This window comes from Saimiri boliviensis, chromosome 4 (assembly GCF_048565385.1).
Source record: "Saimiri boliviensis isolate mSaiBol1 chromosome 4, mSaiBol1.pri, whole genome shotgun sequence".
NCBI classification, from domain to species: domain Eukaryota; kingdom Metazoa; phylum Chordata; class Mammalia; order Primates; family Cebidae; genus Saimiri; species Saimiri boliviensis.
In genome coordinates, this window is record NC_133452.1 from 48,308,166 (window position 1) to 48,335,505 (window position 27,340).

The following is a 27,340-nucleotide window of genomic DNA, read 5'->3' on the forward strand; positions in this document are numbered from 1 at the left end:
ACCAGACTCAAAACTGGCAGCCTTTCAGGTCACTTGATAAATGGGCTGGAGTAACACACCCAAATGAGGAATGTGTTGCCTCCAAAATCCAAATAGGCCCACTGGGTGTTGTGCCTCTTTCTTGTTTGTAGGAGGGGCCAAATGCAGCAACTTATTCTTCACCTTAGAAGGAATATCTCAACAGTTCCTGCACCACTGGACCCCTAGAAATTTTACCGAGGTGGAAGATCTCTGAATTTTAGTCGGATTTATTTTCCATCTTCTGGCACGCAAATGTCTCAACAATAAGTCCAGTATGTTTGCTACTTCTTGCTCACTGGATTCAGTGAGTATAATGTCATCAATGTAATGGACCGGTGTGATATCTTACAAATGCAAAAAGGGATCAGGTTCTCTCTGGGTAAGATTATGACACAAAGCTGGAGAGTTGGTTTGCCCCTGAGATAGTAAAGGTATATTGCTGGCCTTGCCAGCTGAAGGCAAATTGCTTCTGGTGGGCCTTATGGACAGGAATGGAATAAAGGCATTTGCCAAATCAATGGCTGCATACCAGGTACAGGAAATATGTTAATTTACTGAAGCAATGAAACCATATCTGGTATAGTAGCTGCAATTGGAATCCCCACTTGGTTAAGCTTAGGATAATCCAGTAGCATTTTTCAAGATCCACAGGCCAAATGGGATTGTTGAATGGGGATGTGTTAGGGATCACCACCTTGTGTCTTTCAAGTCCTTGATGGTGGCAGTAATCTTCGTGGATTTTCCAGGGATGCAATATTATTTTGATTTAGTATTTTTCTAGGTAGAGGTAGCTCTAATGGCTTGTATTTGGTTTTTCTCACCATCATGGTCCACACCCTACCACTCAGGGAGCCAATGTGGGGGTTCTGCCAGCTGCTAAGTATGTTTATGCCAACTGTGCATTCTGGCCCTGGGGAAGTGACCACAGGATGAGTCTGGGAGTCTACTGTATACACAGTAAGTCAGACCTGAGCTAAAACTCCATTAATTACCTTATGGCCATAAGTCACTACTTTAACTGGAGGACCACAATGACATTTTGGGTCCCCTGGAACCAACATCAGCTCAGAGCCAGTGTCTAGTAGTCCCTTAGTTGTCTTATCATTTCCCCTTCCCCACTGCATAGTTGGAGACCTGGGTAAAGGCTGGATATCTCTTTGGGGAAGGGTAGGAGAAAGATTCACAGCATAAACTGTTAGTAATCTAGTGAGATCCTTTCTCAAAGGGACTTGGTCTCCTGTTAACTCAAGGGGTTCTGGGTCTGTAAACTGGCTGAAGTCTGGAAATTGATTGGAAGGCTGTGATTCTCTGTTTTTATAATTCAAATTAGTCTTTTGTCTGTTCAACCAAGAAGTTTTCTGCTTGTATTAATGAAGTAGGAATGCAGTAGGCTTTCTATCAGTGTCACTTCTAGGAACACTGTGATTAATTAGTCAATGCCAGAGCTCAACAGGAGTTAGACTATTCTCATTGCTGCTTTTTCTCTGGGTGTCCATTACAGTAGAGAGTAGAGGGTGGAATGGTGGTGGCTAGGAGTGGGAAAGGGGGAAGCAGGCAAGTGTCAGTCAAAGGGTATGAAGTTTTATTTATATAAGATAATTAAATTCTGAAGATCTACTATACAACATAGTGCCTGTAGTTAGCAATACTGTGCTAAGGAGGCAGATCTCAGGCTAAATGTGTTTATCTCTCACAGACACAAAATAATAAATAAGGCAGGAGGAAACTTTGGGAGGTGATGGATTGGCTTATGGCATAGATTGTGGTTATGATTTCACAGGTGTATATATATCTTCAAACTCATCAAGTTTATACATTATTAGTACAGCTAATTCACGTCAATTATACCTCAATGAAGTGGGTTTTTTTTTTTTTTTTTTAAACAAGAGCAGTAATATTTCCATCTCAGGGTTGTTGTGAATACTAAATGCATTTAGATCACTGCCTGGCAAGTAGTAAGTGATATATAAATGTTTGCTATAATTATTTTCTTCTTCTCTAAATGGTATTCTGTATAGCAGAGGACTCCATCATCCTCCATTACCCATAGGAAGGCTATCTGTTATTTTCCACTGATATCTTTACCCTCTCCCCTTTTATTAGTTTCCTAGGGCTGTCATAACATATTACCAAAAACTGGGTAGCTTTAAAGCACAAAATTTTATTGTTTTCCAATTCTGAAGGCCAGAAGTTTGAAAACAGGTGCCAATAGGGCCATGCTTCCTCCCAAGGCTCCAGGGAAGAATCCTTTGGTTCTTTAGTTTCTGTTTTTTCCAGGTATTTCATGTCTTGTTGCTGCATAAATCCAATTTTGCCTCTATCTTACATGGCTAAATCTTAAATCTTAATCTTAAATCTCCCTCTATTTTTCTCTTAAAAGGACGCTTATCTTGGATTAAGGGTCTACTTTGGTAATCCAGAATGATATGGTTTAGCTGTGTTTTCACCAAAATCTCATCTTGAATTATAGTTTGCATAATCCCCATGTGTCATGGGAGGGGCTTGACAGGAGGTAACTGAATCATGGGGGTGATTTCCCTCATGCTGTTCTCATGGTATGGAGTGAGTTCTCATGAGATCTGATGGTTTTATAAGGAGCCTTTTCCCACTTGGCTCTGCGCTTCTCCTTCCTACTGTCATGTGAAGAATGATGCTTTTGCTTCCCCTTCTGCCATGATTGTAAATTTCCTGAGGCCTTCCCACCCATGTTGAACTGCGAGTTAATTAAACCTCTTTTTTTCTTTTTGAAAATAAATTACCCGGTATCAGGTGTGTCTATGAACTCAAACATACCTCAACACTCTTAACCTCTGCAGTGGTGCTTCCTGAATAGGGTGACATTTGTAGGTTCTGGGGATTAGGACCTGGACATATCTTTTTTTTTTTTTTTTGGTGTGTGTATGAGGGGTCACCCTTTAACTCTCTATAACCCCAAATGGGAGAGTGGCCTTTTCCTCTACTTTTCCATGTTGAAAAATCCCAAGGAATGAATTTGATTAGCTTAGTTTTATTAATATGATAAGCCACTTTTAGAAGTGGAAGTGCAGGACATTAACAGTTGACCTATCTTCACCCTTAACTCGCCTCTTTCTTCAATAAAAGGAGGCAGTTGCATAGCCTCAACATGGTTTTAGGGACAGTTTTAAACAGTAGGCACTCAACACATCTTTATTTAGAATTGATGCTCCTTTTTGTTTTTCCAGCATGGCCTCAGTCTGACCTAGTAGGTTATTGAAATTATTCTCAAGCTGGGTAATATCTTTTAAAAAGATACAGAATTTCTGTCTACTTTTTGTAAGTCCCAGGTCTTCTTGCACTAGTTGGTTGCTGGGAAGCTGCTTCTTGATTTAGGAAGTTGATTCCCTAATTGACACATGTTATGGTGCTTAGAAACTGAAGCTCTCCATAAGGCTTCCCAGGAGTTTTGTTTTATTCCTTAAGTGGTGATACATCAGTGTAATCTTTGAAAAAATTATTTACCATAACATTTGTTCTTTGAAAATGCATTCTCATTGATAGATTACTGCAGTCTACTCTTCCATTAGCTTGTTGATAATACAGTCTATCATTTTTATTCTAACAGTAGCTAGTACTTAATTCAGAACTAGAATCTCAGTTACAGGTTGTCACTGGCCCTCAAATAGTTTGAGCTCTACCTTATATTCAGATAGTAGTGCAAATTTCAGTCACCTATATGAATTTCCTACTAATGAAGAAATATTTATTGTAATACTTTTAGAAACTACTATCCATAGAGCTAATTGGCAACTTGTCTCACTGCAACCTCCACCTCCTGGTTCAAGCAGTTCTCCTGCCTCAGCTTCCCGAGTAGCTGGGATTGCAGGTGCCCGCCATGTAGAGATTTTACTATGTTGGCCAGGCTGGTCTTGAACTGCTGACCTCATGATCCGCCTGCCTCGGCCTCCCAAAGTGCTAGGATTACAGGTGTGAGCCACCGTACCCAGCCAAGAGAGCCTTTGAAATATTTTCAAAATTCTGTGGTTGGCTGAAATTGTCAGTGCTGGGACAACTGCTGGCACCTCGATCATCAGGTTCTGTGTGTATTTGCATTGGTGGTTTTGACTGCGTGGCTACACATTGGAACATCATAGCGAGCTTTTTAAAAGAGTAATAATGCCAGAATCCCACCACTAGACATAATGATTTAGTTGGCCAGGGGTGGAGCCTGTATCTTTTTCAGTTTCCTAGGTGATTCTAATGTTCAACCAGGGTTGGAAACCACTGATTTACATGAGTCAGATAATGTCTATTAAGAAAATCTCAAATAGTTACTAGATAAAATATTTGAGTCCATTGTTCATTCTTCTAATTTGTAGATTTTAAATTTGTTTTTCAAAGTAGTTTACATTTTTGGCAATTTTATCAGTATTTAATAATGGTATAAGGTGCTCAGCAGTGCCAGAGCAGGGTCAAAATCAGTATTTTTCAACTTTTGCTAAACGCTAGGTTCAGGGTGGAAACTTTTACAGTCCTAATGTAAATCGAGGCCACACTCAGAACAGTTAATTCAGAATCTTTGAGGGTTAGAACCCAGGCATCAACATTATTATTATTATTTTTTTATACTTTCCCAGGTGATTTCCTTGTAAAGCCAAATTTGAGAGCCACAAATCTAAATAAATTTTGGTTGACAATTTAAATGATTTCAGTTATGTACAGTCTCATGTTGTCTCTTTTTTTCAGGATATTATTGATAGACTTATAATTTTGAATTCTGAAGCTAAGATTCGTTCTTTATTCAACTATGAACAATCACATATCTTTGGTCTAAGGTAAAGTGCTACATTTTACTTTTGATATTATATTTTATATTCCACAACAAGTAAGCATTTGTCCTATATACTTTTAAAAAGTAGTTAAAATTAGCTAATATTTGAAAGCATGTTGAAAGGTAATTTGTCTTCCTGTAACATTATAGACAAAGTAAATTATGACAATTAGATTTTTGTGCCATGGACTTTGTCTGAATTCGGATTCTGTATTATTATAGTGTCTCCCAATCCTTACTTTAATAGAGGCGATTTAAGGACTATTTTATTTGGTTTACTCAGGAGTCAACTTGACCTTCCCTAGGTTGGTGTTTGGTTAGATTCTTGTCATAACAAACCCTTAAAATAAGCCTGGAAATGGATGATTTATCCTGAGACCCAAGTTTTGCTCTTTGTTGTTAATCATTGCTTTTCAACTTTACTTTGCCTGAAGTTTAAATCTCTCCACTTGAGTTCATATTCCTTGACATTTTATTTCCTATGTTCAAGTGGGAAATAAGGAATTGTCAGTAGGACTACGCGGACTCATGAATTTTGCAGTCTTTTGGTCGCATGTAAACATATAATTTTCTTCCCTACCTATAAATTGTTACCTTTAAAAGCAGCTGAATTGCCGCCGGGCGCGGTGGCTCACGCCTGTAATCCCAGCACTTTGGGAGGCCGAGGCGGGTGGATCACGAGGTCAAGAGATCGAGACCATCCTGGTCAACATGGTGAAACCCTGTCTCTACTAAAAATACAAAAAAATGAGCTGGGCATGGTGGCGCGTGCCTGTAGTCCCAGCTACTCAGGAGGCTGAGGCAGGAGAATTGCCTGAACCCAGGAGGCGGAGGTTGCGGTGAGCCGAGATCGCGCCATTGCACTCCAGCCTGGGTGACAAGAGTGAAACTCCGTCTCAAAAAAAAAAAAAAAAAAGCAGCTGAATTAAGGAAATTTTTCATTTTCATAGTTTGACGATTTTTCTTTTTTTTCTATTAGCAAAGTAACTTCTTTAGACTTGAGGGAGATCAGTGATAATTCACTACCTAGGAAAGAAAGGAATTATTTTTCTAAAGTTAGAATTCTCTGATGGTAGTGTATTTTTAATTTTTTAAAAACTGTATATTAATAGATGTGCTTTGTGTTTGGACTTTATCGTTCAAATAAGGTATAAAAAAGGTGTTGCCATTATAGTTCTTTGGGTAGTGTGCCTTTATCTCAAAATGTGTTTTCACATTAAATTTTAATTTTTAGTTTATAGTTTCAGATACATCAGATAACAAGATTGGCGTGGGAAACTAGGAAAAACTGCATTCAGTGGAATTTTCTTTTGCATAGCAAATATGTTTCTCAGTTTTGCAGTTATAGAACATTGATTTTGGCCTCTTGTTGTTGATGCACTGAGCAAATTTCTTTTTTTTTTTTTTTTCCTGTATGTTTTCTTTCTTTTATGGAATAATATTTTCTATAGGGTTCTTTGGAAGAAGATTTAACAATAGGCCTTTATAAAGTTATATAAAAAGCAGCTTAAGAAGTGAAATGCTCCTGGGAATAACATACATTAATTTTCATAGTGCGTGCTTTCTTGTAATATCCAAATGTTATCATTCTATCCTACTGTAAAGAATTTACTATCCCACTGTTGGTAGATGTAATAGAATATAGTGCAGTATGGTGGTTAGCATTATGGACCTTGCGGTCAGACTGCCTGCTGTTTACTGATTGTGTGAGATGGGGTCTCAGCTACTCACCTGTAAAGTGGAGGATAATTTCATTATTTTCCTTACAGAGCTATTGTCATAATTGGTATGAAAAATTAAAAGGGCTTACAATTGTGCCTGGTACATAGAAAGCACTGTGAAAATAGTAGCAGTAATAGTTCTAATAGTAATTCTTCATGTCTTTCTTTATATCTGCTTGACCTATACTGCTTTTGTGTTTTACTATGAAATAATTTTTGTCTTCATATTTTCAGTATCTCAGTAGTCATAAACATGCTCCTTAGTAATTAGCTTGTTTTATTTCAACGTTCAAAAAGAGAAAATGACAATCACTTTTTGAGGAAAAGTTTGTATTTTAATTTAGGTACTGTTAAACAAGTTTTTCTTTCACAAATTTATTTTGTGTTTTGAGATTCCTATTCATAATAATCTTTAATTTAGGTATATTTGTAAGTCATACATTTTAAGCTAATAATTTACTTTCATTTTGCTTGTGATTTCTGTTATTGGTCATTGATGTCTAATGGTGGTAAATCTAGATCATAGCTTTGCATTATGTATAAATCTTGTGTTTCTGTGAGTTTGGGATTTTTACCCATATGTTTCTCTTTTATTCCCACAGTATTTTTGCTTGTTTCTAGTTAAGCCTTCCTTGTACCTTTCTCTTCAGTAGATCATCCATTAATGTGTCTGAATCTGTGTTTAGCATTGCTTGTTCCATTTGCTTTATATTTTCTTCTGCCACAAAGTGTAGCAGTAGTATTAAGGGTAATGCTTGATACAACTTATTTATCACAACACTCAGATGAAGCTAATATGAGGCTTAGTGAAATGGGGCATGAACAGCATCACATTCCATTTAAAGTTCTGAATTTTAATTTGCCAAGATCTCACAAATCTTACATTGTAAATGACTAATATTCAAGAAGGGTGCTCCTTTGATTAGCCTCCTTCCTTCACCCCTTCCCCTTTTCTCCCTCTTCCAACCTATTCTTTTTTGCGGGACCCTTCCTATTAATGTGAATACTTGCCTTCATATGTCCTGTCTTACAGTGAAATAGAACAAACTATACAAAGAAATACCCTTGACTTTACATCTCCTTGCAGCCACTGACCAAATAGCAAAATATGTCTGTATAGACTGCCCTCAGTTGCTCATCTGTATTTACTTCTCAACTCACTTTGATTTGACATTGACTTTATAATTCTGTCAGAACTATTCATCGTGCTCATCACTAGATCACTTGTAACTTCCATGCTAATGAATCTAGTGCATTCTTCTCTTATCTTACTATAACTGTCAGTAGCATCTGATGTAATGGACCTTCTTTTTTCCTGTGTGAAAAATTCTCTCCATTTCTGTGCTATCACACACTGCTTCACTGCTTTAGCTGCAGTTTCTCTCTCTATCCTTTTTTTTTTTTTTTTTTTTTTTTCATTCTCTAGGCAACCTTTGAATGTTGGCATACTCAGGATTTAGTCCTGGGCTCAGGACCAAGGACCCTAGCTTTCTGTACATTCTGCCACTAACTTATTCCACTTAAACATTTGCCTTTAAATATCATTTTTATGCTAGTGGATGCCCCCGTTTCTATCTCTAGCCCAAACCTCTATTTTCAGCTACCAGACCTATGTATACACCTGCCTTCTGATATCTCAGTGTATACATTTCTCATTTAAATATGTTTAAAATTGAACTTTTGGATTTCTCAAACCCCCTTCTACAAAAACAAACCAAATAAATCTTTCATTTCTATCTCATTAAGTGATCCAGCCATCTCTTTAACTGCTTAATCTTGAAAGTCATCTTAACTTTCTCTGTTTTTTAAACAATAATTTATCTTTATTACAAATAAATTCATCAATGCAGAAAATTAAATATAATGAAATGAAATTTCTTACAAGTCTAAAAGTATCATTATTAGTACTGAGGAAAATTATTCTAGACATCTTTCTATACACATACAGAAAGAGGGACATACAGATAAGTAAAAATAAATTCTTTATTAAAATAGAATTATAGTACAGTTACCACTTTAAATTCGAATGGAATTCTTTAGGAAAAAAAAAAAGAAAAAGAAAGAAACCCCAGTGTAAGACTGAAGGAACTGCTGAATTTCAGATAACTGTTTTTTCGCTCCAAGGGTCATTATTTTCTGAGAGATTCCTCTAAGGTAAAGAGAAAAGATTATGTAAAACATTTCCAGAGGTTTGAGCATGATATTTCACTTTTGGACTGTGTTGATCCACTCTACTATGGTAGATGAAGACGTTCATGCTCTTGTCAGCTGCCCACTTACCCTGTGCTAAAAAGTAGTTCCTTTGCCCATTTCCTAACCTACCTTCATGAGTCAGAGACCCTGTCTTCCTTCCTACCCAGGAGGGAGATGAAGCAATAAGCTAATCTGCATTTTTCAGTGTAGTAACCTAATATATGAAGTACCTTTTATGTATGACTATGGAGTAAGATTTACAAGTTAAACATTTCCTCTTCTTTATTTACTCAACCAGTATTTATTGAACTTGCATTCTCAGCTATGCCTTGTGCTGTGTGTGAGGTATACAACGATGAGTGAATCAGATGTGGTGCTAATTCTCTTTAACCTTCTTATCTGTGAGGAGTAAGATATTAAGATAATCAAAGAGTGCAAGGTAATTAAGGCAGAAAAGAAACACGTTCTTATAAAGCCATTACCCGTCTTTTATCATTTTAAGTTACTGGCAGTTCTGGATACCATTGTATGGCTTACCTTCATATATCTCTACCTTTCCTGTGTACAATATATCCTACTCTTCCTTAGCCTGAGCTAATTCTCCAAGGAGGTTAGACTCCTTATTTCCCTCAAGGACAAAACAGCATTTATTACTGCCTGTCTCCTTGTTTTTTATGTCTTGACTACTGTCTTCACTTTCGTCTGCTTATACAAACTCAGCCTCATCCTTCAACACAAAGCCTGCTCTATGAATTACTTATAGCCCATTCTGATCTTGTCTTCTCTTTGCATGTCTCTTGCCTTTATAGCTCTTCTTGGAGATTTAATATTTAATTTATTTCTTATTTCTGACTAAAACTTCAGCTTCCTAAGGGAGAATAATTTTCTTCTACTTTCATGTCTACCAGATTAACATTTATTTGTTAAATTTGCTGCTTGATTAAAACAGTTGTCTGGAAACTTCTGATATTGCCCAAGGCTTAGCAGTTTAAAGTTTTCTTAACCATTTTTAGTAGGTTTAGAGGAATGTGATATTCCTTCTGGGATATTTTATTTCAGTACAAAAGCTGTATATATCGTGGGGAAACATTGTTATCATCATTTAATATTAATTGTTTTCTTTATATCAAACTAACCACATTAAGTTTTATTTTAGTCTCTAGAATTGCAGCTCTTTTTTTTTTTGTTTTTTACTTTGAATGATCTTCAGTGCTAAAGATGTACTTAGTTTTAACGACTTAAATCTTACATAGTAACTCTTAAATATATATAAAAATTCAACATGACTTAAAAATGCTAATATAGATCTCTTAAAACCTATTCCTTCTTTGCTTATTTGAAACTATAATGTGGCCTATTTATTGTTAATTTTCTTCAAAACAAAACTCGGGAGTCTATACTTACAGAGCAGCCTTTAAAATTAATCATTTGCTATTTGTTATTATTTTACATTTACCCACCAACAGTGAATTTTATATATAGTACAATGAGTTTTATGCATCATTAGCTTCTTTGTAAAAACATGACCTCTGAGATGACATTTTAAAAAAAGTTAAAAATTTCATATTTGTTTTAAAGATTAGTGTAATTAAAAACAGTTTGGTTATTTAACAAGTAATAAACAGCCAAATGTTAGTATTTCGTCACAACAAATCACCAAATTATTTATTTCCAGTGACCCAGTTGCTAACTAGACTTAAATGTGATTAACCTTATTAATAAGAAATAATCTCAGAATTACTTCTTGCGGTATTTAATATCAGAAATTAGAATGCATAATGACAAAACCATCCACATTTTGGATTTTATATACATGTATATAGTTAGATACATATACACACACATCCAGAATTTGGTTTTTCACGTTAATAAAGAATAAAAATGATCAAATGATCTGTTACTAATTGAAGACATCAGTAACTAATTCATAATTATAATTTAATCAATTCTTGTTTACATAGGAAAATTCAAGACTGCTAAAAAGGAGAAAACAAAACTCATTATCCTACCTCTTTATGGTAACTACTGTTAACCCTATTCTCATATTTTGACCTTTAGCTACAGATTTTTTTTAAATAGGAGTGTTACTGTTTTGAGATTTCCTTTTTTTAACTTAAGTATTTAAAATTATCAGCCAGGTGCAGTGGCTTAAACCTGTAATCTCAGCACTTTGGGAGGTCGAGGCGGGCGGATCACCTGAGGTCAACAGTTTGAGACCAGCCTGCCAACATAACAAAACCCCCTCTCTACTAAAAATGGCAAAAATTAGCCACGCTTGGTGGTGGGCACCTGTAATCCCAGATACTAGGGAGGCTGAGGCAGGAGAATTGCTTCAACAGTGGAGGCGGAGGTTGCAGTGAGCAGAGATCATGCCACTGCACTCCAGCCTAGGTGACAGAGCGAGACTCCATCTCAAAAAAAAAAAAATCTATTCACACCTATAAATATTAATCTGTATTATAATTTTAAAGGATTAGATAATGTTCCAGTACATGATTTAATCCCAATTTTCTGTTTTTACGCATATAGGATTTTTTATTATAAATATCTATGGCTCAGTATCTTGATGTTTATAATTGTTGTTCCACAACAAATCCGTTGAAGTACACTTGCTAAGTCAAAGGATAGGCACATTTTCAAACCTTATGTATTTTTTTTTTTTTTTTTTTTTTTTTTTTTTTTTTTTTTTTTTTTTTTTTTTAGGGTATTTTTTTTTTTTTATTGCATTTTAGGTTTTGGGGTACATGTGATGAACATGCAAGATTGTTGCATAGGTATACACATGGCAGTGTGCTTTGCTGCCTTCCGTCCCCTCACCTGTATCTGTCATTTCTCCCCATGCTATCTCTTCCCACCTCCCCACCCCCCGCCCCTCCCCCATTTCCCCCCAACGGACCCCAGTGTGTAGTGCTCCCCTCCCTGTGTCCATGTGTTCTCATTGTTCAACACCCGCCTATGAGCGAGAATATACGGTGTTTGATTTTCTGCTCTTGTGTCAGTTTGCTGAGAATGATGGTTTCCAGGTTCATCCATGTCCCTATAAAGGACGTGAACTCATCGTTTTTGATGGCTGCATAATATTCCATGTTGTATATGTACCACATTTTCCCTATCCAGTCTATCATCGTTGGGCATTTGGGTTGGTTCCAGGTCTTTGCTATTGTAAACAGTGCTGCAATGAACATTCGTGTGCACGTGTCCTTGTAGTAGAATGATTTATAATCCTTTGGATATATACCCAGTAATGGGATTGCTGGGTCAAATGGGATTTCTATTTTTAGGTCCTTGAGGAATCGCCACACTGTCTTCCACAATGGTTGAATTAATTTACATTCCCACCAACAGTGTAAAAGTGTTCCTATTTCTCCACATCCTCTCCAGCATCTGTTGTTTCCCGATTTTTTAATGATCGCCATTCTAACTGGTGTGAGATGGTATCTCAATGTGGTTTTGATTTGCATTTCTCTGATGACCAGTGATGATGAGCATTTTTTCATATGTTTGTTGGCCTCCTGTATGTCTTCTTTTGTAAAGTATCTGTTCATATCCTTTGCCCATTTTTGAATGGGCTTGTTTGTTTTTTTCTTGTAGATCTGCTTTAGTTCTTTGTAAATTCTGGATATCAGCCCCTTGTCAGATGGGTAGACTGCAAAAATTTTTTCCCATTCTGTTGGTTGCCGATTCACTCTACTGACTGTTTCTTTTGCCGTGCAGAAGCTGTGGAGTTTGATTAGGTCCCATTTGTCTATTTTGGCTTTTGTTGCCATTGCTTTTGGCGTTTTGGTCATGAAGTCCTTGCCTACACCTATGTCCTGAATGGTTTTGCCTAGATTTTCTTCTAAGGTTTTTATGGTATTAGGTCTGATGTTTAAGTCTTTAATCCATCTGGAGTTAATTTTGGTGTAAGGTGTCAGGAAGGGGTCCTGTTTCTGCTTTCTGCACATGGCTAGCCAGTTTTCCCAACACCATTTATTAAACAGGGAGTCCTTTCCCCATTGCTTGTTTTTGTCAGGTTTGTCGAAGATCAGATGGTTGTGGGTATGTTGTATTTCCTGTGAGGCCTCTGTTCTGTTCCATTGGTCTATATCTCTGTTTTGGTACCAGTACCATGCTGTTTTGATTACTGTAGCCTTGTAGTATAGTTTGAAGTCCGGTAGTGTGATGCCTCCCGCTTTGTTCTTTTTGCTTAGAATTGACTTGGCTATGCGGGCTCTCTTTTGGTTCCATATGAAGTTTAAGGTGTTTTTTTCCAGTTCTGTGAAGAAGGTCATTGGTAGCTTGATGGGAATAGCATTGAATCTGTAAATTACTTTGGGCAGTATGGCCATTTTCACGATGTTGATTCTTCCTAACCATGAACATGGAATGTTTCTCCATCTGTTTGTATCCTCTCTTATTTCGTTGAGCAATGACTTGTAGTTCTCCTTGAAGAGGTCCTTTACGTTCCTTGTTAGTTGTATTCCTAGGTACTTTATTCTCTTTGTAGCAATTGTGAATGGCAGTTCGTTCTTGACTTGGCTCTCTTGAAGTCTATTACTGGTGTACAGGAATGCTTGTGATTTTTGCACGTTGATTTTGTATCCTGAGACTTTGCTGAAGTTGTTTATCAGTTTCAGGAGATTTTGGGCTGAGATGATGGGGTCTTCCAGATATACAATCATGTCATCTGCAAATAGAGACAATTTGATTTCCTCCTTTCCAAATTGGATACCCTTTATTTCTTTTTCTTGCCTGATTGCTCTGGCTAGAACTTCCAGTACTATATTGAATAGGAGTGGTGAGAGAGGGCATCCTTGTCTAGTGCCAGATTTCAAAGGGAATGCTTCCAGTTTTTGCCCATTCAGTATGATATTGGCTGTTGGTTTGTCGTAAATAGCTTTTATTGTTTTGAGATACATTCCGTCAATACCTAGTTTATTGAGGGTTTTTAGCATAAAGGGTTGTTGAATTTTGTCAAAAGCCTTCTCTGCATCAATCGAGATAATCATGTGGTTTTTGTCTTTGGTTCTGTTTATGTGGTGAATTACGTTTATGGACTTGCGTATGTTGAACCAGCCTTGCATCCCCGGGATGAATCCTACTTGATCATGGTGGATGAGCTTTTTGATATGCTGTTGCAATCGGTTTGCCAGTATTTTATTGAAGATTTTTGCATCTATGTTCATCATGGATATTGGCCTGAAATTTTCTTTTCTTGTTGAGTCTCTGCCGGGTTTTGGTATCAGGATGATGTTTGTCTCGTAAAATGATTTGGGAAGGATTCCCTCTTTTTGGATTGTCTGGAATAGTTTCAGAAGGAATGGTATCAGCTCCTCCTTGTATGTCTGGTAGAATTCAGCTGTGAACCCATCTGGACCTGGGCTTTTTTTGGGTGGTAGGCTCTTTATTGCTGCCTCGACTTCAGACCATGTTATTGGTCTATTCAGGGTTTCGGCTTCTTCCAGGTTTAGGCTTGGGAGGTTGCAGGTGTCCAGGAATTTATCCATTTCTTCCAGGTTTACTAGTTTATGTGCATAGAGTTGTTTGTAATAATCTCTGATGATGGTTTGGATTTCTGTGGAATCTGTGGTGATATCCCCTTTATCGTTTTTTATTGCATCAATTTGGTTATTCTCTCTTTTCTTTTTTATTAATCTGGCTAGTGGTCTGTCTATTTTGTTGATCTTTTCAAAAAACCAGCTCCTGGATTTATTAATTTTTTGAAGAGTTTTTTGTGTCTCTATTTCCTTCAGTTCTGCTCTGATCTTAGTTATTTCCTGTCTTCTGCTAGGTTTTGAGTTTTTTTGATCTTGCTCCTCTAGCTCTTTCAATTTTGATGATAGGGTGTCAATTTTAGATCTCTCCTTTCTTCTCATGTGGGCACTCATTGCTATATATTTTCCTCTAGAGACTGCTTTAAATGTGTCCCAGAGATTCTGGTATGTTGTGTCTTCATTCTCATTGGTTTCGAAGAACATCTTTATTTCTGCCTTCATTTCATTGTTTATCCAGTCAACATTCAAGAGCAAGTTGTTCAGTTTCCATGAAGCTGTGCGGTTCTGAGTTAGTTTCTGCATTCTGAGTTCTAACTCGATTGCACTGTGGTCTGAGAGACTGTTTGTTATGATTTCTGTTCTTTTGCATTTGCTGAGGAGTGATTTATTGCCAATTATGTGGTCAATTTTAGAGTAGGTGTGATGTGGTGCTGAGAAGAATGTATATTCTGTGGATTTGGGGTGGAGAGTTCTGTAAATGTCTATTAGGTTTGCTCGTTCCAGGTCTGTGTTCAGGTCCTGGATATCCTTGTTGATTTTCTGTCTGGTTGATCTGTCTAATATTGACAATGGGGTGTTAAAATCTCCCACTATTATTGTGTGGGAGTCTAAGTCTCTTTGTAAGTCATTAAGAACTTGCCTTATGTATCTGGGTGCTCCTGTATTGGGTGCATATATATTTAGGATCGTTAGCTCTTCTTGTTGCAGTGATCCTTTTACCATTATGTAATGTCCTTCTTTGTCTCTTTTGATCTTTGTTGCTTTAAAGTCTAATTTATCAGAGATGAGAATTGCAACTCCTGCCTTTTTTTGCTCTCCATTTGCTTGGTAGATCTTCCTCCATCCCTTTATTTTGAGCCTTTGTGTATCCTTGCATGTAAGATGGGTTTCCTGGATACAGCACACTGATGGGTTTTGGCTTTTTATCCAATTTGCCAGTCTGTGTCTTTTGATTGGGGCATTTAGTCCATTGACATTTAGGGATAGTATTGTTATGTGTGAATTTGATGCTGTCATTTTGATGCTACCTGGCTGTTTTGTTGGTTAGTTGATGCAGATTCTTGATTGTGTTGCTGCTTTTTTACCATTTGGTGTGTTTTTGGAGTGGCTGGTACTGGTTGTTCCTTTATATGTGTAGAGCCTCTTTCAGGAGTTCTTGTAGAGCAGGTTTGGTGGTGATGAAATCTCTGAGTGCTTGCTTGTTCACAAAGGATTTTATTTTTCCTTCACTTATGAAGCTGAGTTTGGCTGGATAGGAGATTCTGGGTTGAAAGTTCTTTTCTTTAAGGATGTTGAATATTGGCCCCCAGTCTCTTCTGGCTTGTAGGGTTTCTGCTGAGAGATCTGCTGTGAGTCTAATGGGCTTCCCTTTGTGGGTAACCCGACCTTTCTCTCTGGCTGCCCTTAGCATTTTCTCTTTCATTTCAACCCTGGTGAATCTGACGATTATGTGCCTTGGGGTTGCTCTTCTTGAGGAATATCTCTGTGGTGTTCTCTGTATTTCCTGGATTTGAATATTGGTCTGCCTTGCTAGGTTGGGGAAGTTTTCCTGGATAATATCCTGAAGAGTATTTTCCAGCTTGGATTCATTCTCTTCATCACATTCAGGTACACCTATCAGACGTAGATTAGGTCTTTTCACATAGTCCCACATTTCTTGAAGATTTTGTTCATTCCTTTTTGCGCTTTTTTCTCTGTTCTTGCCTTCTCTTTTTATTTCATTGAGTTGGTCTTCGACCTCTGATATCCTTTCTTCTGCTTGGTCAATTCGGCTGTTGAAGCTTGTGCATGCTTCACGAAGTTCTCGTGTTGCGTTTTTCAGCTCCATCAATTCACTTATTCTCCTCTCTATGCTGTCCATTCTTGTCAGCAGTTCGTCCAATCTTTTTTCAAGGTTCCTATTTTCTTTGCGATGGGTTAGAACATGTTCTTTTAGCTCATTGTAGTTTCTTACTACCCATCTTCTGAAGTCTGATTCTGTCATTTCATCACCCTCCTTCTCCATCCGGTCTGGTTCCCTTGCTGGTGAGGAGTTGTGATCACTTTTAGGAGGAGAGGTGTTCTGGTTTCGGGAGTTTTCATCCTTTTTACGCTGGTTTCTACCCATTTTTGTGGGATTATCCACCTGTTGTCTGTCTCTGTCCCAGGGAGTTGGAGCTTTATGAGTTTCCGTTGCACTACTGCCTTTTTTGATTTTTTTTTTTCAGGTCGGACCCGCCCAGCTAGCAGCAGGCCTAGCCTCTGCCTGCCTGCAGGGGCTTTGCTGAGCTGCTGTGGGCTCCGCCCAGCTGCCCTGAGCTCTTCCCTGTAGTCCTTTTTATATGGGCGTAGTTAGAACTGTCTGGGCAATGGTGGCCCCGCCTCTGTTATGGGGGACTCTCTCTGTTGTGGCAGGTTGCCTCGGCAACGGCGGGTTGCCTCGGCAACGGCAGCCTGCCTCCGTAGCGGTGGAGAGTCTCAGTAATGGCGGAAGCCCCTCCCCCACGGAGCCGGACAGTCCCGGTTCAGCTGTGCTTGGTTTGAAGGGCTCAACCCAGAGGGTTTCCAATTACTGTTTTTGTTTTCGTTGTTGTTGGGGGTGGAGGGGTGGGACCAACCGAGCCTGATCACCTGGCTCCCTGACTCAGAGTCTTTTCTTTTAAGTTGAACGACCCCGCGTTCCGGTCGCTTGTTGAAAAGGCGCCGGGATCTCCCGTGCTGCGACTCACGGAGTCGGCTCGAACCGTGGCGCCGGCTCCTGGCGGATTTTTTGCCTAGGAATCTCCTGGCCTGGCTCGCTATTTCAGATGAATGGGCTATTCTGCCGTCTCAAGGCTCTGCTCGCCAGCTAAGAGGGCTCCCAGACCAGTGGCTTTTGTACGGAGAACCGCAGCAACAGGGAGTGGTCACCGCAGCCGCGCGGGCGGAATCAGCCCCGCGGGGGCCAAAACAGCCGCACCGGCTGGGACTGCGACGCTGGCGACCCCTCTGCCTGGGTATCTCCTGGTCTGTGGGCAATAAGAGTTCGTCTGGAAATGCGGCGTCCACTCACCCTCTGCACTTTCACTGGGAGCTGAAGTCCTGAGCTGTTCTTAGGCGGCCATCTTGAAAGTCGGATCCCACCTTATGTATTTTTATCTACCCTCTTATGATTTACTTTTCTTGACCTCTCTTTAGCATTTTATTTTGCCTACTTAATGAAATATATTCCTTTCATTCACTTGTTCATTCATTCAGAAAATCTTTACTGAGTCTTTGCTAAGTGCTGTACTTTATTAGATACAGTCTTTTTGGCAGCATCAGTGACTTATTCTTTTTTGTTTTTGGATTCCTTTTTGTCATTCATTTTTGCTAATTATTTCTTCTCCTCCTTTATTTAGCTTTCAATTAGAATTGTCTTCTAGAGTTATGTCTTCAGTTTACCCTCCATTTTATCAACAGTGGCTTCAATGATTACTTTTTTACTGACCACCCCTATATCTGTCCAGCCCTAAGCCTGTCCTGAGCATATTTGCAAATTTTATGTGGCATTTGGATCTGTGCATCATGAAGTATTAACTTTTATGATCACAGGGTCTCACAATAGGCTTCTGCAAACTTGAGGAGGGAGGAGAGGCAGTCCAAGTCTCAAAACTGAAGAGCTTAGAGTTTGATGTTTGAGGGCAGGAAGTATCCAGCCCGGGAGAAAGATATAGGCTGGGAGGCTGGGCCAGTCTTGCCTTTTCTTTTTCTTTCTTTCTTTTTTTTTTTTTTGAGATGGAGTTTCACCATGTCAGCCAGGTTGGTCTCAAACTCCTGACCTCAGGTGATCTGCCCACCTTGGCGTCCCAAAGTGCTAGGATTACAGGCATGAGCTACCACACCCAGCCCAGTCTTGCCTTTTCATGTTTTTCTGCCTGCTTCATATTCCCTGGCAGCTGATTAGATGGTGCCCATCAGATTAAGGGTGGGTCTGCCTTCTCCAGCCCACTGACTCAAGTGTTAATCTCCATTAGCAACACCCTCACAGACACACCAGAATCAATACTTTGTATCCCACAGTTCAATCAAGTTGACACTCAGTTTTAACCATCACAAGTCCACCCCTTGTCAACTTGAACCCATATACATCTCCTGAGATCATACATAGTCTTCAAATAAGGACAATAATAAGGTCATAATTATGCCTAACATAATACAGCTATCCTTCCTATACCTGGAAAAGCATCAATCCCCAACCCAAATACTATTACATAAAGTTTACAATACTTAAATGCTGCAGTAAATCTCATGAAGATAATTTCTTAATACAGAGTATACAAGCACAAACACGTTTTTAACAAAAGAAGGAGGAAATACTCATGATGGTTACAGTCCTCGTTTCTGCAGCTGGTCAGATGATTGTAACCAGTATTGATGAATACCTTCTCCTACTACCCATTCTGTATTCACTTTGCCTTTGGTACCTCCAGAAGTTGTGGTTTTTTTCTTCCTTGTGAAGTGACCCAAACCTTCATTCCTGAGGAGTCTGGACCATTTGTAGTCCTGCCTGGATTAGGTTGCTGTAGTTTCCCATTGACCTAATCACAGGGCATGGTAATCCTAAGAGATGCCCTAATGGATCTCCTGTATTCCATTCATCCTCTTTCCTACCTCTGTTATGGAGTAGTAGACTGATTTCATATTGATAGTCCAGGTCAGTCACCCTAGCCAATATTGTAACTCCCTTCTTAGCCTGTTGACTTAAAGGAAGCAGGAACCCAAAGTGTCCAGGTGGCAATCTTGACTTCCAGTTTAATTGGAATAATTGTGTCTCCTGGTGGCAGCGTTCCTCCCTCTGGAACTATGACCTCAAGGCCAAGAGAACATAGTGTTTTGGGAACAGGAAACATTTTGCTAGTGGATCACTAGAGGTGATGGTGAGTGGTGCCACCTCCACTTCCACTGCTTGATTCCTGGAACCTTGAATCCTGGCTATGGCAGAAACAGTACCATATATTGGACACTGATTCAGAGCATACATAGCCTTCTGCAGAATTTGCCTCAGCCCTGCAATGTATTGTCACCAAGCTGGCATTGTAACTGTGACTTTAAAAGGGCATTACATGTTCTGTCAATCCAGCTGCTTCAGGATGATGGGCAACATTGTAAAACTGGTGAATTCCATGAGCATAAGCTACTGCCCGCTTCTTTAGCTATACAGTGGGTGCTTTGTTCAGAGGCATTGCTGTGCAGAATACCGTGATGGTGACTAAGGTATTCAATGAGTCCACTGATAGTAGTCTTGGCAGAAGCATTGCGTGCAGGATTGGCAAACCCATATCTGGAGTAAGCGTTAACTCCAGTGAGGACAAACCTCTGCACTTTCCATAATGGAAGAGGTCCAGTGTAATCAACTTGCCTCCAGGTAGCTGGCTGATCATCCAAAGGCATGGTGCCATATTAAGGGCTAAGTGCTGGTCTCTGCTGCTGGCAAATTGGGCACTCAGCAGTGGTCATAGCCAGGTCAGCCTTGGTGGGTGGAAGTCCATGTTGGTGAACTCATGCATAACCTACATCCCTGCCACCATGGCCACTTTGTTCATAGACCCATTGAGTGATGACAGTGGTGGCTGGGGAGAGAGGCTGAATGGTGTTCACAGAACAGGTCATCCTATCCACTTGATTATTAAAATCCTTCTCTGCTGAGGTCACCTGTTGGTGAGCACTCACAGGGGATACAAATATCTTCATGTGACCACTCAGAGAGGTCCTTGCTCATACCTCTTTTCCAAACTTCTTTGCCACCAGTTTTCCAATCATGCTTCTTCCAAGTCCCTGACCATCCAGCCAAATCATTGTCTACAGCCCATGAATCAGTATATAATCACACAATTGGCCATTTCTTCTTCTATACAAAGTGCACAACCAGGTGCACTGCTTAAAGTTCTGCCTACTGGGATTTCCTTTCACTGCTGTCCTTCAGAGATGTTCTAGAAAGGGACTGTAGACTGTAGTGCTGCAGCTGTCCACTTTCAGGTGGTGCTTGCATATGATGCAGAACCATCTGTGAACCAGGCGCTAGTCTTCTATTCCTCTGTCATCTGATCACAGGGAACTGCCCATGAGGCCATGGGTGTAGGCTACAGGAGAAAAGGCAGGGTGGCAGGAGTGGAGACTAAGGGCATTTGAGCCACTTCCTCATATGACTTACTTGTGCCTTCAGCACCTGCTTGAGCCTGATTACGTATATACCACTTCCACTTGATGATGGAATGCTGCTGTGCATGACCCACTTTATGGCTAGATGGGTCAGAAAGCACCCAGTTCATGATAGGCAGTTCAGGTCACATGGTTTCTTGATGATCCATAGTCAAACATTCAGTTTCTACCAAAGCCCAGTAACAGGCCAAGAGCTGTCTCTCAAAAGAGAGGCAGCCTCAGAAGATGGCAGGGCCTTGCTCCAAAATCCTAGAGGCTTCCACTGTGATTCCCTTTTGGAGACCTGCCAAAGGCTCCAAGCAGCATCCCTGTCTGCCGCTGACACCTCAGGCACCATTGAATCTGCTGGGTCATATGGCCCAAGTGGCAGAGCAGCCTGCACAGCAGCCTGGACCTGTTGCAGAGCCTTCTCCTGTTCTGGACCACACTCAAAACTGGCAGCCTTTTGGATCACTCGATAAATGGGCTCGAGTAACACACCCTAATCCGGAATGTGTTGCCTCTAAAATCTAAATAGGCCCACTAGGTGTTGTGACTCTTTCTTGGTTGTTGTAGGAGGGGCCAAATGCAGCAACATATCCTTTACCTTAGAAGGAATATCTCAACAGGCGCCACACCACTGAACCCCCTAGAAATTTTACTAAGGTAGAATGTAGGTCCCTGAATTTTAGTCAGGTTTATTTTCCCTCCTCTGGGATGCAAATATCTCAGCAGTAAGCCCAGTGTGTTTGCTACTTCTTGCTCACTGGATCCAATGAGCATCATGTCTTCAATGTAATGGACCAGTGTGATATCTTGTGGAAGCAAAAAGCAATCAAGTTCTCTCTGGATAAGATTATGATACAAAGCTGGAGATGTGATATATCCCTGAGGTTGGACATTAAAGGTATATTGCTGGCCTTGCCAGCTGAAGACAGATCACTTCTGGTGGGCCTTATGGACAGGAATGGAGAAAAAGGCGTTTGCCAAGTCAATAGCTGCATACCAGATACCACGAGATGTGTTAAGTTGCTCAAGCGATGAAACCACATCTGGTACAGCAGCTACAGTTGGAGTCACCACTTGGTTAAGCTTACGATAATCCACTGTCATTCTCCAAGATCCATCTGTCTTCTGCACAGGCCAAATGGAAGAGTTGAATGGGGATGTGTTGGGAATCACCACCCGTGCATCCTTCAAGTCCTCGATAGTGGCACTAATCTCCGCAATCCCTCCAGGGATGCACTCTTGTTTTGATTTAGTATTTTTCTAGGTAGAGTCATCTCTAATGGCTTCCATTTGGCCTTTCCTACCATAATAGCTCTCACCTTTCCAGTCAGAGCCAATGTGGGGGTTCTGCCAGCAGCTAAGTATATCTATGCCAATTATGCATTCTGGCACTGGGGAAGTGACTACAGATGAGTGTGGGGACCCACTGGACATGCTGTAAGTCAAAATGAGCTAAAACTCCATTAATTACCTGACCTCCATAAGCCGCTACTTTAATTGAAGGACCACAGTAACATTTTGTGTCCCCTGGAATCAACGTCAGCTCAGAATCAGTGTCCGGTAGTCCACATAATGTCTGATCATGCACAGTTACCCTGGTAAAAGGCCTCCCTAGGGAAGGATGGGAGAAACATTCACAGCATAAATTCTTGGTACTATAGTGGGGTCCTTCCCCATGAGGACCTGATCTCCCCTTCACTCAAGGGGTTCTGGGTCTGTAAACTGGCTCAAGTCTGGAAATTGATTGATAGGCTGTGATTCTCTGCTTTTATAATTCAAATTAGTCTTTTGTCCATTTGACCTTGAAGTTTTCTGCTAATATAAATTAAGCAGGAATGCATTAAGCTTCCTATCAATTTCACTCCTAGGAACACTGTGATTAATTAGCCAGTGCCAGAGCTCTGCATGAGTCAGGCTGTTCTGTTTGCTCCTTTGTCTCTGTTGTCCATTACAGTAGCTAGGCCCACCTTGCCTTTGGTGGTTGCATGCCACCACTTGGCCCTTGCCACCTTGGCATTAAATTGTTCTTATTGCATTTACATTTTATAGTTGAATGACCTCAGTTCCCACTGTTAGATCTCACATACAGAGCAGAGCAATTACAGGGCTCTTCAGAGATGCAGGTACGGCCCTCACAAATCTGTTTCACAAGGCATTTGGTCAAGGGTGAACCTCCCAGATGGGATGAGTAGGTCTAAAGTGACTAAACCACTCCACCATCTCAATCTCCCTAAGACTTTGGATTCCTTCCTCTCCATTAAACCAGGGGAGATCAGACATATCCAGCTTGCTCACAGTGGGCAATCTTTAATCCATATTTCAGCATATCAAGCAAGCAGACTATTAGAATCTTTTTTAACTCCTCAAGCTGAAACATTAAATGCAAAGTCCCTACTTAGTGGGCCTAAATCAATAAATTCAGCCTGATCCAACTCTTGTGTTCCTCCCACTATTATCCCATACCCTTAATACGCATTCTTATGCCTGTTCTCTGGATTTCTGTGTCTGTAAGTTATATACACAGAGCTCAAGCAGTTCTTTTCAAGTGTAGCACACCTCCTCTTGGGTCACAGTCGCAACCCCACCTCTAGGGGCCCACTGGGACATGAGTCTAGTTATAGGTCTGGAAGCAAACAGGGGTGTTGTGGGTGGCTTCTGAGAAGAATCGACATTATCTTGACTGGAAAATGCCTCAGAGGAGGCCATCACTGTTGCCTCAGGCAGCATCAGGTTTATCTCCTCAGACAAAGTGGAAAGGCTGATGGCAGCATGGGTCCCGGAGGGAATGTTGCCACTACTGGGGATGGGAAAGCTATTTCTTCTGACAGAAAAGGTTCATCAGAGTTTACAAACTCAGGGTCCTCAGCTTCATGAGAGTCCTTCCACACATCCTCATTCCAAGTTGCAAGGTCCCACTCTTTTCCAATCAGTACCCTCACTTTAACAGGAAACACCCAGCAAGGCTGTGCATACACCTTTTGTTGCAGATTGGCCCTTCGCATGATAAGAGCTTGTGTCTGGTTTTCTGCAATTTCAGCTCTTTTTCAGCTCAGGAGTTAAGCTTCTTACTCTGGGCAGTCTTAGCAGATTTGAGGCTCAGTATCTGCTTCTGAAGCCAGGAGACAGAATCCCTGAGTTCATCATTTTCTTTCATCACTTTGTCCACTGAACTTAGGAACAACCAACCAGCTTCATTATGTTCTTTGATTCTCCACATATGGTCAAAGGTATCATGCACAGAGTCACTAAACTCCTTGCCTCTCACAAGCGATGAATCAGGAGTGTCAAATGCATTTATTTTGTGTAACCCTCTAAACAGTTCATGCCAAGGAATTATCAGTGTTCTCTGCAGTATTACAAGTAGAGTCCTTAGCATTTTTGGGTCTAATCATATTAAGCAGCCAACTTCAGAAACCCCAAAACCAATGAAAGAATTCCATCCTTAATATTCTGTTACTTTAGAACCACTCTTGGTACCAAAATCTGTATTAGTCAGGGTTCCCTAGAGGGATAGAACTAATATGATATATATAGTTCTAGACATATATATATATATATATATATATATATATATATATATATATATATAATATCTTATTAGTTCTTACATGATCACAAATCCCACAATAGGCTGTCTGCAAGCTTGAAGAGCAAGAAGAACCAGTTTGAGTCTGAGAAGTGAAGAACTTGGAGTCCAGTGTTTGAGGGCAGGAGGCATCCAGCATGGGAGAAAGATGTAGGCTGGGAGGCTAGGCCAGTCTTGCCTTTTCACATTTATCTGCCTGCTGTATATTCTATGGCACCTGATTAGATGGTCCCTGCCAGATTAAGGGTGGGTCTGCCTTCCCCAGCCCACTGACTCAGATGTTAATCTCCGTTGGCAACACCCTCACAGCCATACCAGGATCAATACTTTGCAACATGCAGTCCAATCAAGTTGACAATCAGTATTAATCATCACATACCCCTAAACCATACTCTGTATTTACAAAAGCTCCAACTAATATCCAAATGCAGGGAAACCAGAACATTTCTAAAACACAGATCTGAATTTGGTACATAGAGTAAGTGAGCAGGCCTCCTATAGTCTCTGCTCATTCTTTGCAGCACTTATAGAATTTTATTGGCAAACCGACCTTGCTCTCCATTTCTTTTCTCTAGATAATGGTTGTTGGTATATTAAAATTTAAAAGCTTCAGATTTGAGGGTGTGGTTACCGTGTATATAATTTATGTACTTGGTTTTGATAGCAGACAGAAAGGGAATTGAGATTTACATTTCTGCTACTTTTGTGTGTGCTGACCAGAAGGAAAACTTTTATGTTGGGAAAATGAAATATGTTTGGTTAAGTATGATACATATATGTGCACTTGGGTGTGCATGCGTATATATAAAAAAATTTCCATATGTGTATGTATACATACATGTGAATGTATATTACATATACATATACACATATGTATCTTAACCAAACACATTTACATATATGTGCATGTATATATGCATACACACATTGAATTTGCTTAGAGTTTATAAAAGTACAATTTATGGCAATGTATACATGGACTTATTTAGATTGTTAATAGAAAAAAAATGTTTTCATCCCTGAATATACTGAATTCGTACTAGGAGAACGTGACAGGAAAAAAGAGAAGGAAGGGGTTTATGATGGGAATTATGAGATACACCAAGAACATGTTTGGAATTCTTTCAAGTGGAAATGACAGACAACTAAGACTAAACTTTATCGAATCATTCTAGTTACCCCAGACAAATGCCTGCCTCCACACATGAATGATATGATATTTTAACAGCAACATAGAAAGTTTATAGTAATTAAGAACAGAGTTATTATGTTTCTGGTAAGATTTGATTTGGGTTTTAAGTAAACTCCTGGGGGATTCACCATATCCAAAATGCATCTCAAAACAAATGAAAAGGCTGATCCCTCATCTTACAGATTATTTTATTTCTTCAGATAGTTCAAATAAACACTAAACATAAAGGAGACACTGATTTTCATTTCCAGAAATAAAATTAGAGGGGGGAGGAGGAAAATGAGGAGGGGAGAGAGAGTGGGTAGGTATGGGGTGAGGGTAGAGAGTGGGTGTGTGTGGCTGGGATAGAGAGTGGATGTGATAGGGAGAGTATATATGTGTGGGGGAAAGGGGTGTGTGTGTGTGGCATAGACGTGGGGAGGAAGACAGAGGGAAGAATGGTGGGGTGGACGGGGAGGGGAAGGAGGAGGAAGCATGGGAGAGCAGGAAGAAAGGATGAGGTGGGGGAAGGAGGGAGGTTGGAACTGGTGGGGAGGCAAGGAGGGAGGTCAGGTGAGTAAAAGAGTGGGAGGCTTGGGGGAAGATTTGGAAAGAGAGGGAAGGAAGGTGATGGGGCAGGGAGAAGGATATGTGTATGTGTATGGGTCGGTGTATGTGTATTGGGCTCAGAGAAAGAAAGAAATTATATAGTGTGTGGTATAAAATCTAGCTCTTTTTTTTTTCTGTATTTTTTATTTCCATAGGTTTTGGAGAACAGGTCGTATTTGGTTACATAAGTTTTTTTTTTTTTAATTGTACTTTAGGTTCTGGGGTACACGTGCAGATCATGCAGGATTGTTGCATAGGCAAGGAGGTTTGCTGCCTTCCGTCCTTCCGTCACCTGTGTCTGGCATTGCAGTGATGCTAAATGCTTATTTTCACACTAAATTGGGACGTTCTCTTTGCATCTGAAGCAAACAAGAGGTATCTTGTCCATAATTGGACATGCGGATCAAGTGCCAGATTCTTAGCGTCCTGGCTTACTTAGGGCATATGTTCTGGGCATAGCGGTCTCTACAGGACTGATGGGAAACCCAAGTGAGGGCTCACAGTATGGTTAGTGTGAGCTGGTATGCATATCCTGCCCTTAGACTGCTCTTTTGATTCTAACTAGGTTATGCTAGTTGTGCTACTTGGTACATATTGAAAGATATATTGATGTCTCCTGGGTAATGCTGACATGCTATGCAGCTGTGTATAGTGTTATAATGATAAATTCAATGTCTGTAAACTACTTGGGACTATAGAGACAAACATGTTACAAGCATTTTTTTCTAATGCATAAGCCCAGCCAGGCGCAGTGACTCATGCCTGTAATCCCAGCACTTTGGGAGGCCAAGGCAGGCAAATCAACTGAGGTCAGGAGTTCGAGACCAACGGGATCAACATGGAGAAACCCCATCTCTACTAAAAATATAAAAAATGAGCCGGGCGTGGTGGCTCCTGCCTGTAATCCCAGCTGCTCAGGAAGCTGAGGCAGAAGAATCACTTGAAATCCCCGGGGGGAAGAGGTTTCAGTGAGCCGAGATCATGCAGCTGTACTCCAGCCTGGGCAAGAAGAGCAAAACTCCGTCTCAAAAAAAAAAAAAGCCCTTAATTGGTGTATTTACATTTTATAATATATAGGCATAACATATAAACATATAAATGCTTATAAGGTCAATATAATATTAATATTATAGTGTTAATATTATGTAACAACATATCTGCTGGAAATGCTCAGTTGGAGTCATTCAGTCTTTTCTTTTTTTTTTCTTTTTTTCTTTTTTCGTGATGGAGTCTTGCTCTGTTGCTCAGGCTGGAGTGCAGTGGTGCTATCTCGGCTCACTGCAACCTCCACCTCCCAGGTTCAAGCAGTTCTCCCACCACAGCCTCCTGAGTAGCTGCGATAATGTTTGG

General features: G+C 40.1%; 1 protein-coding gene across 8 annotated transcripts in view; it reads left to right on the forward strand.

The window, feature by feature from the left end:
- TBC1D32 (TBC1 domain family member 32) overlaps positions 1-27,340 on the forward strand; it is a 229,236-nt gene that overhangs the window by 105,594 nt on the left and 96,302 nt on the right. For all 8 annotated transcript variants that reach the window (XM_074397557.1, XM_074397556.1, XM_074397559.1 and 5 more), the window contains one exon: positions 4,726-4,814. In XM_074397557.1, the coding sequence (XP_074253658.1) occupies positions 4,726-4,814 (89 nt within the window). The remainder of the gene's footprint in view (positions 1-4,725; positions 4,815-27,340) is intronic.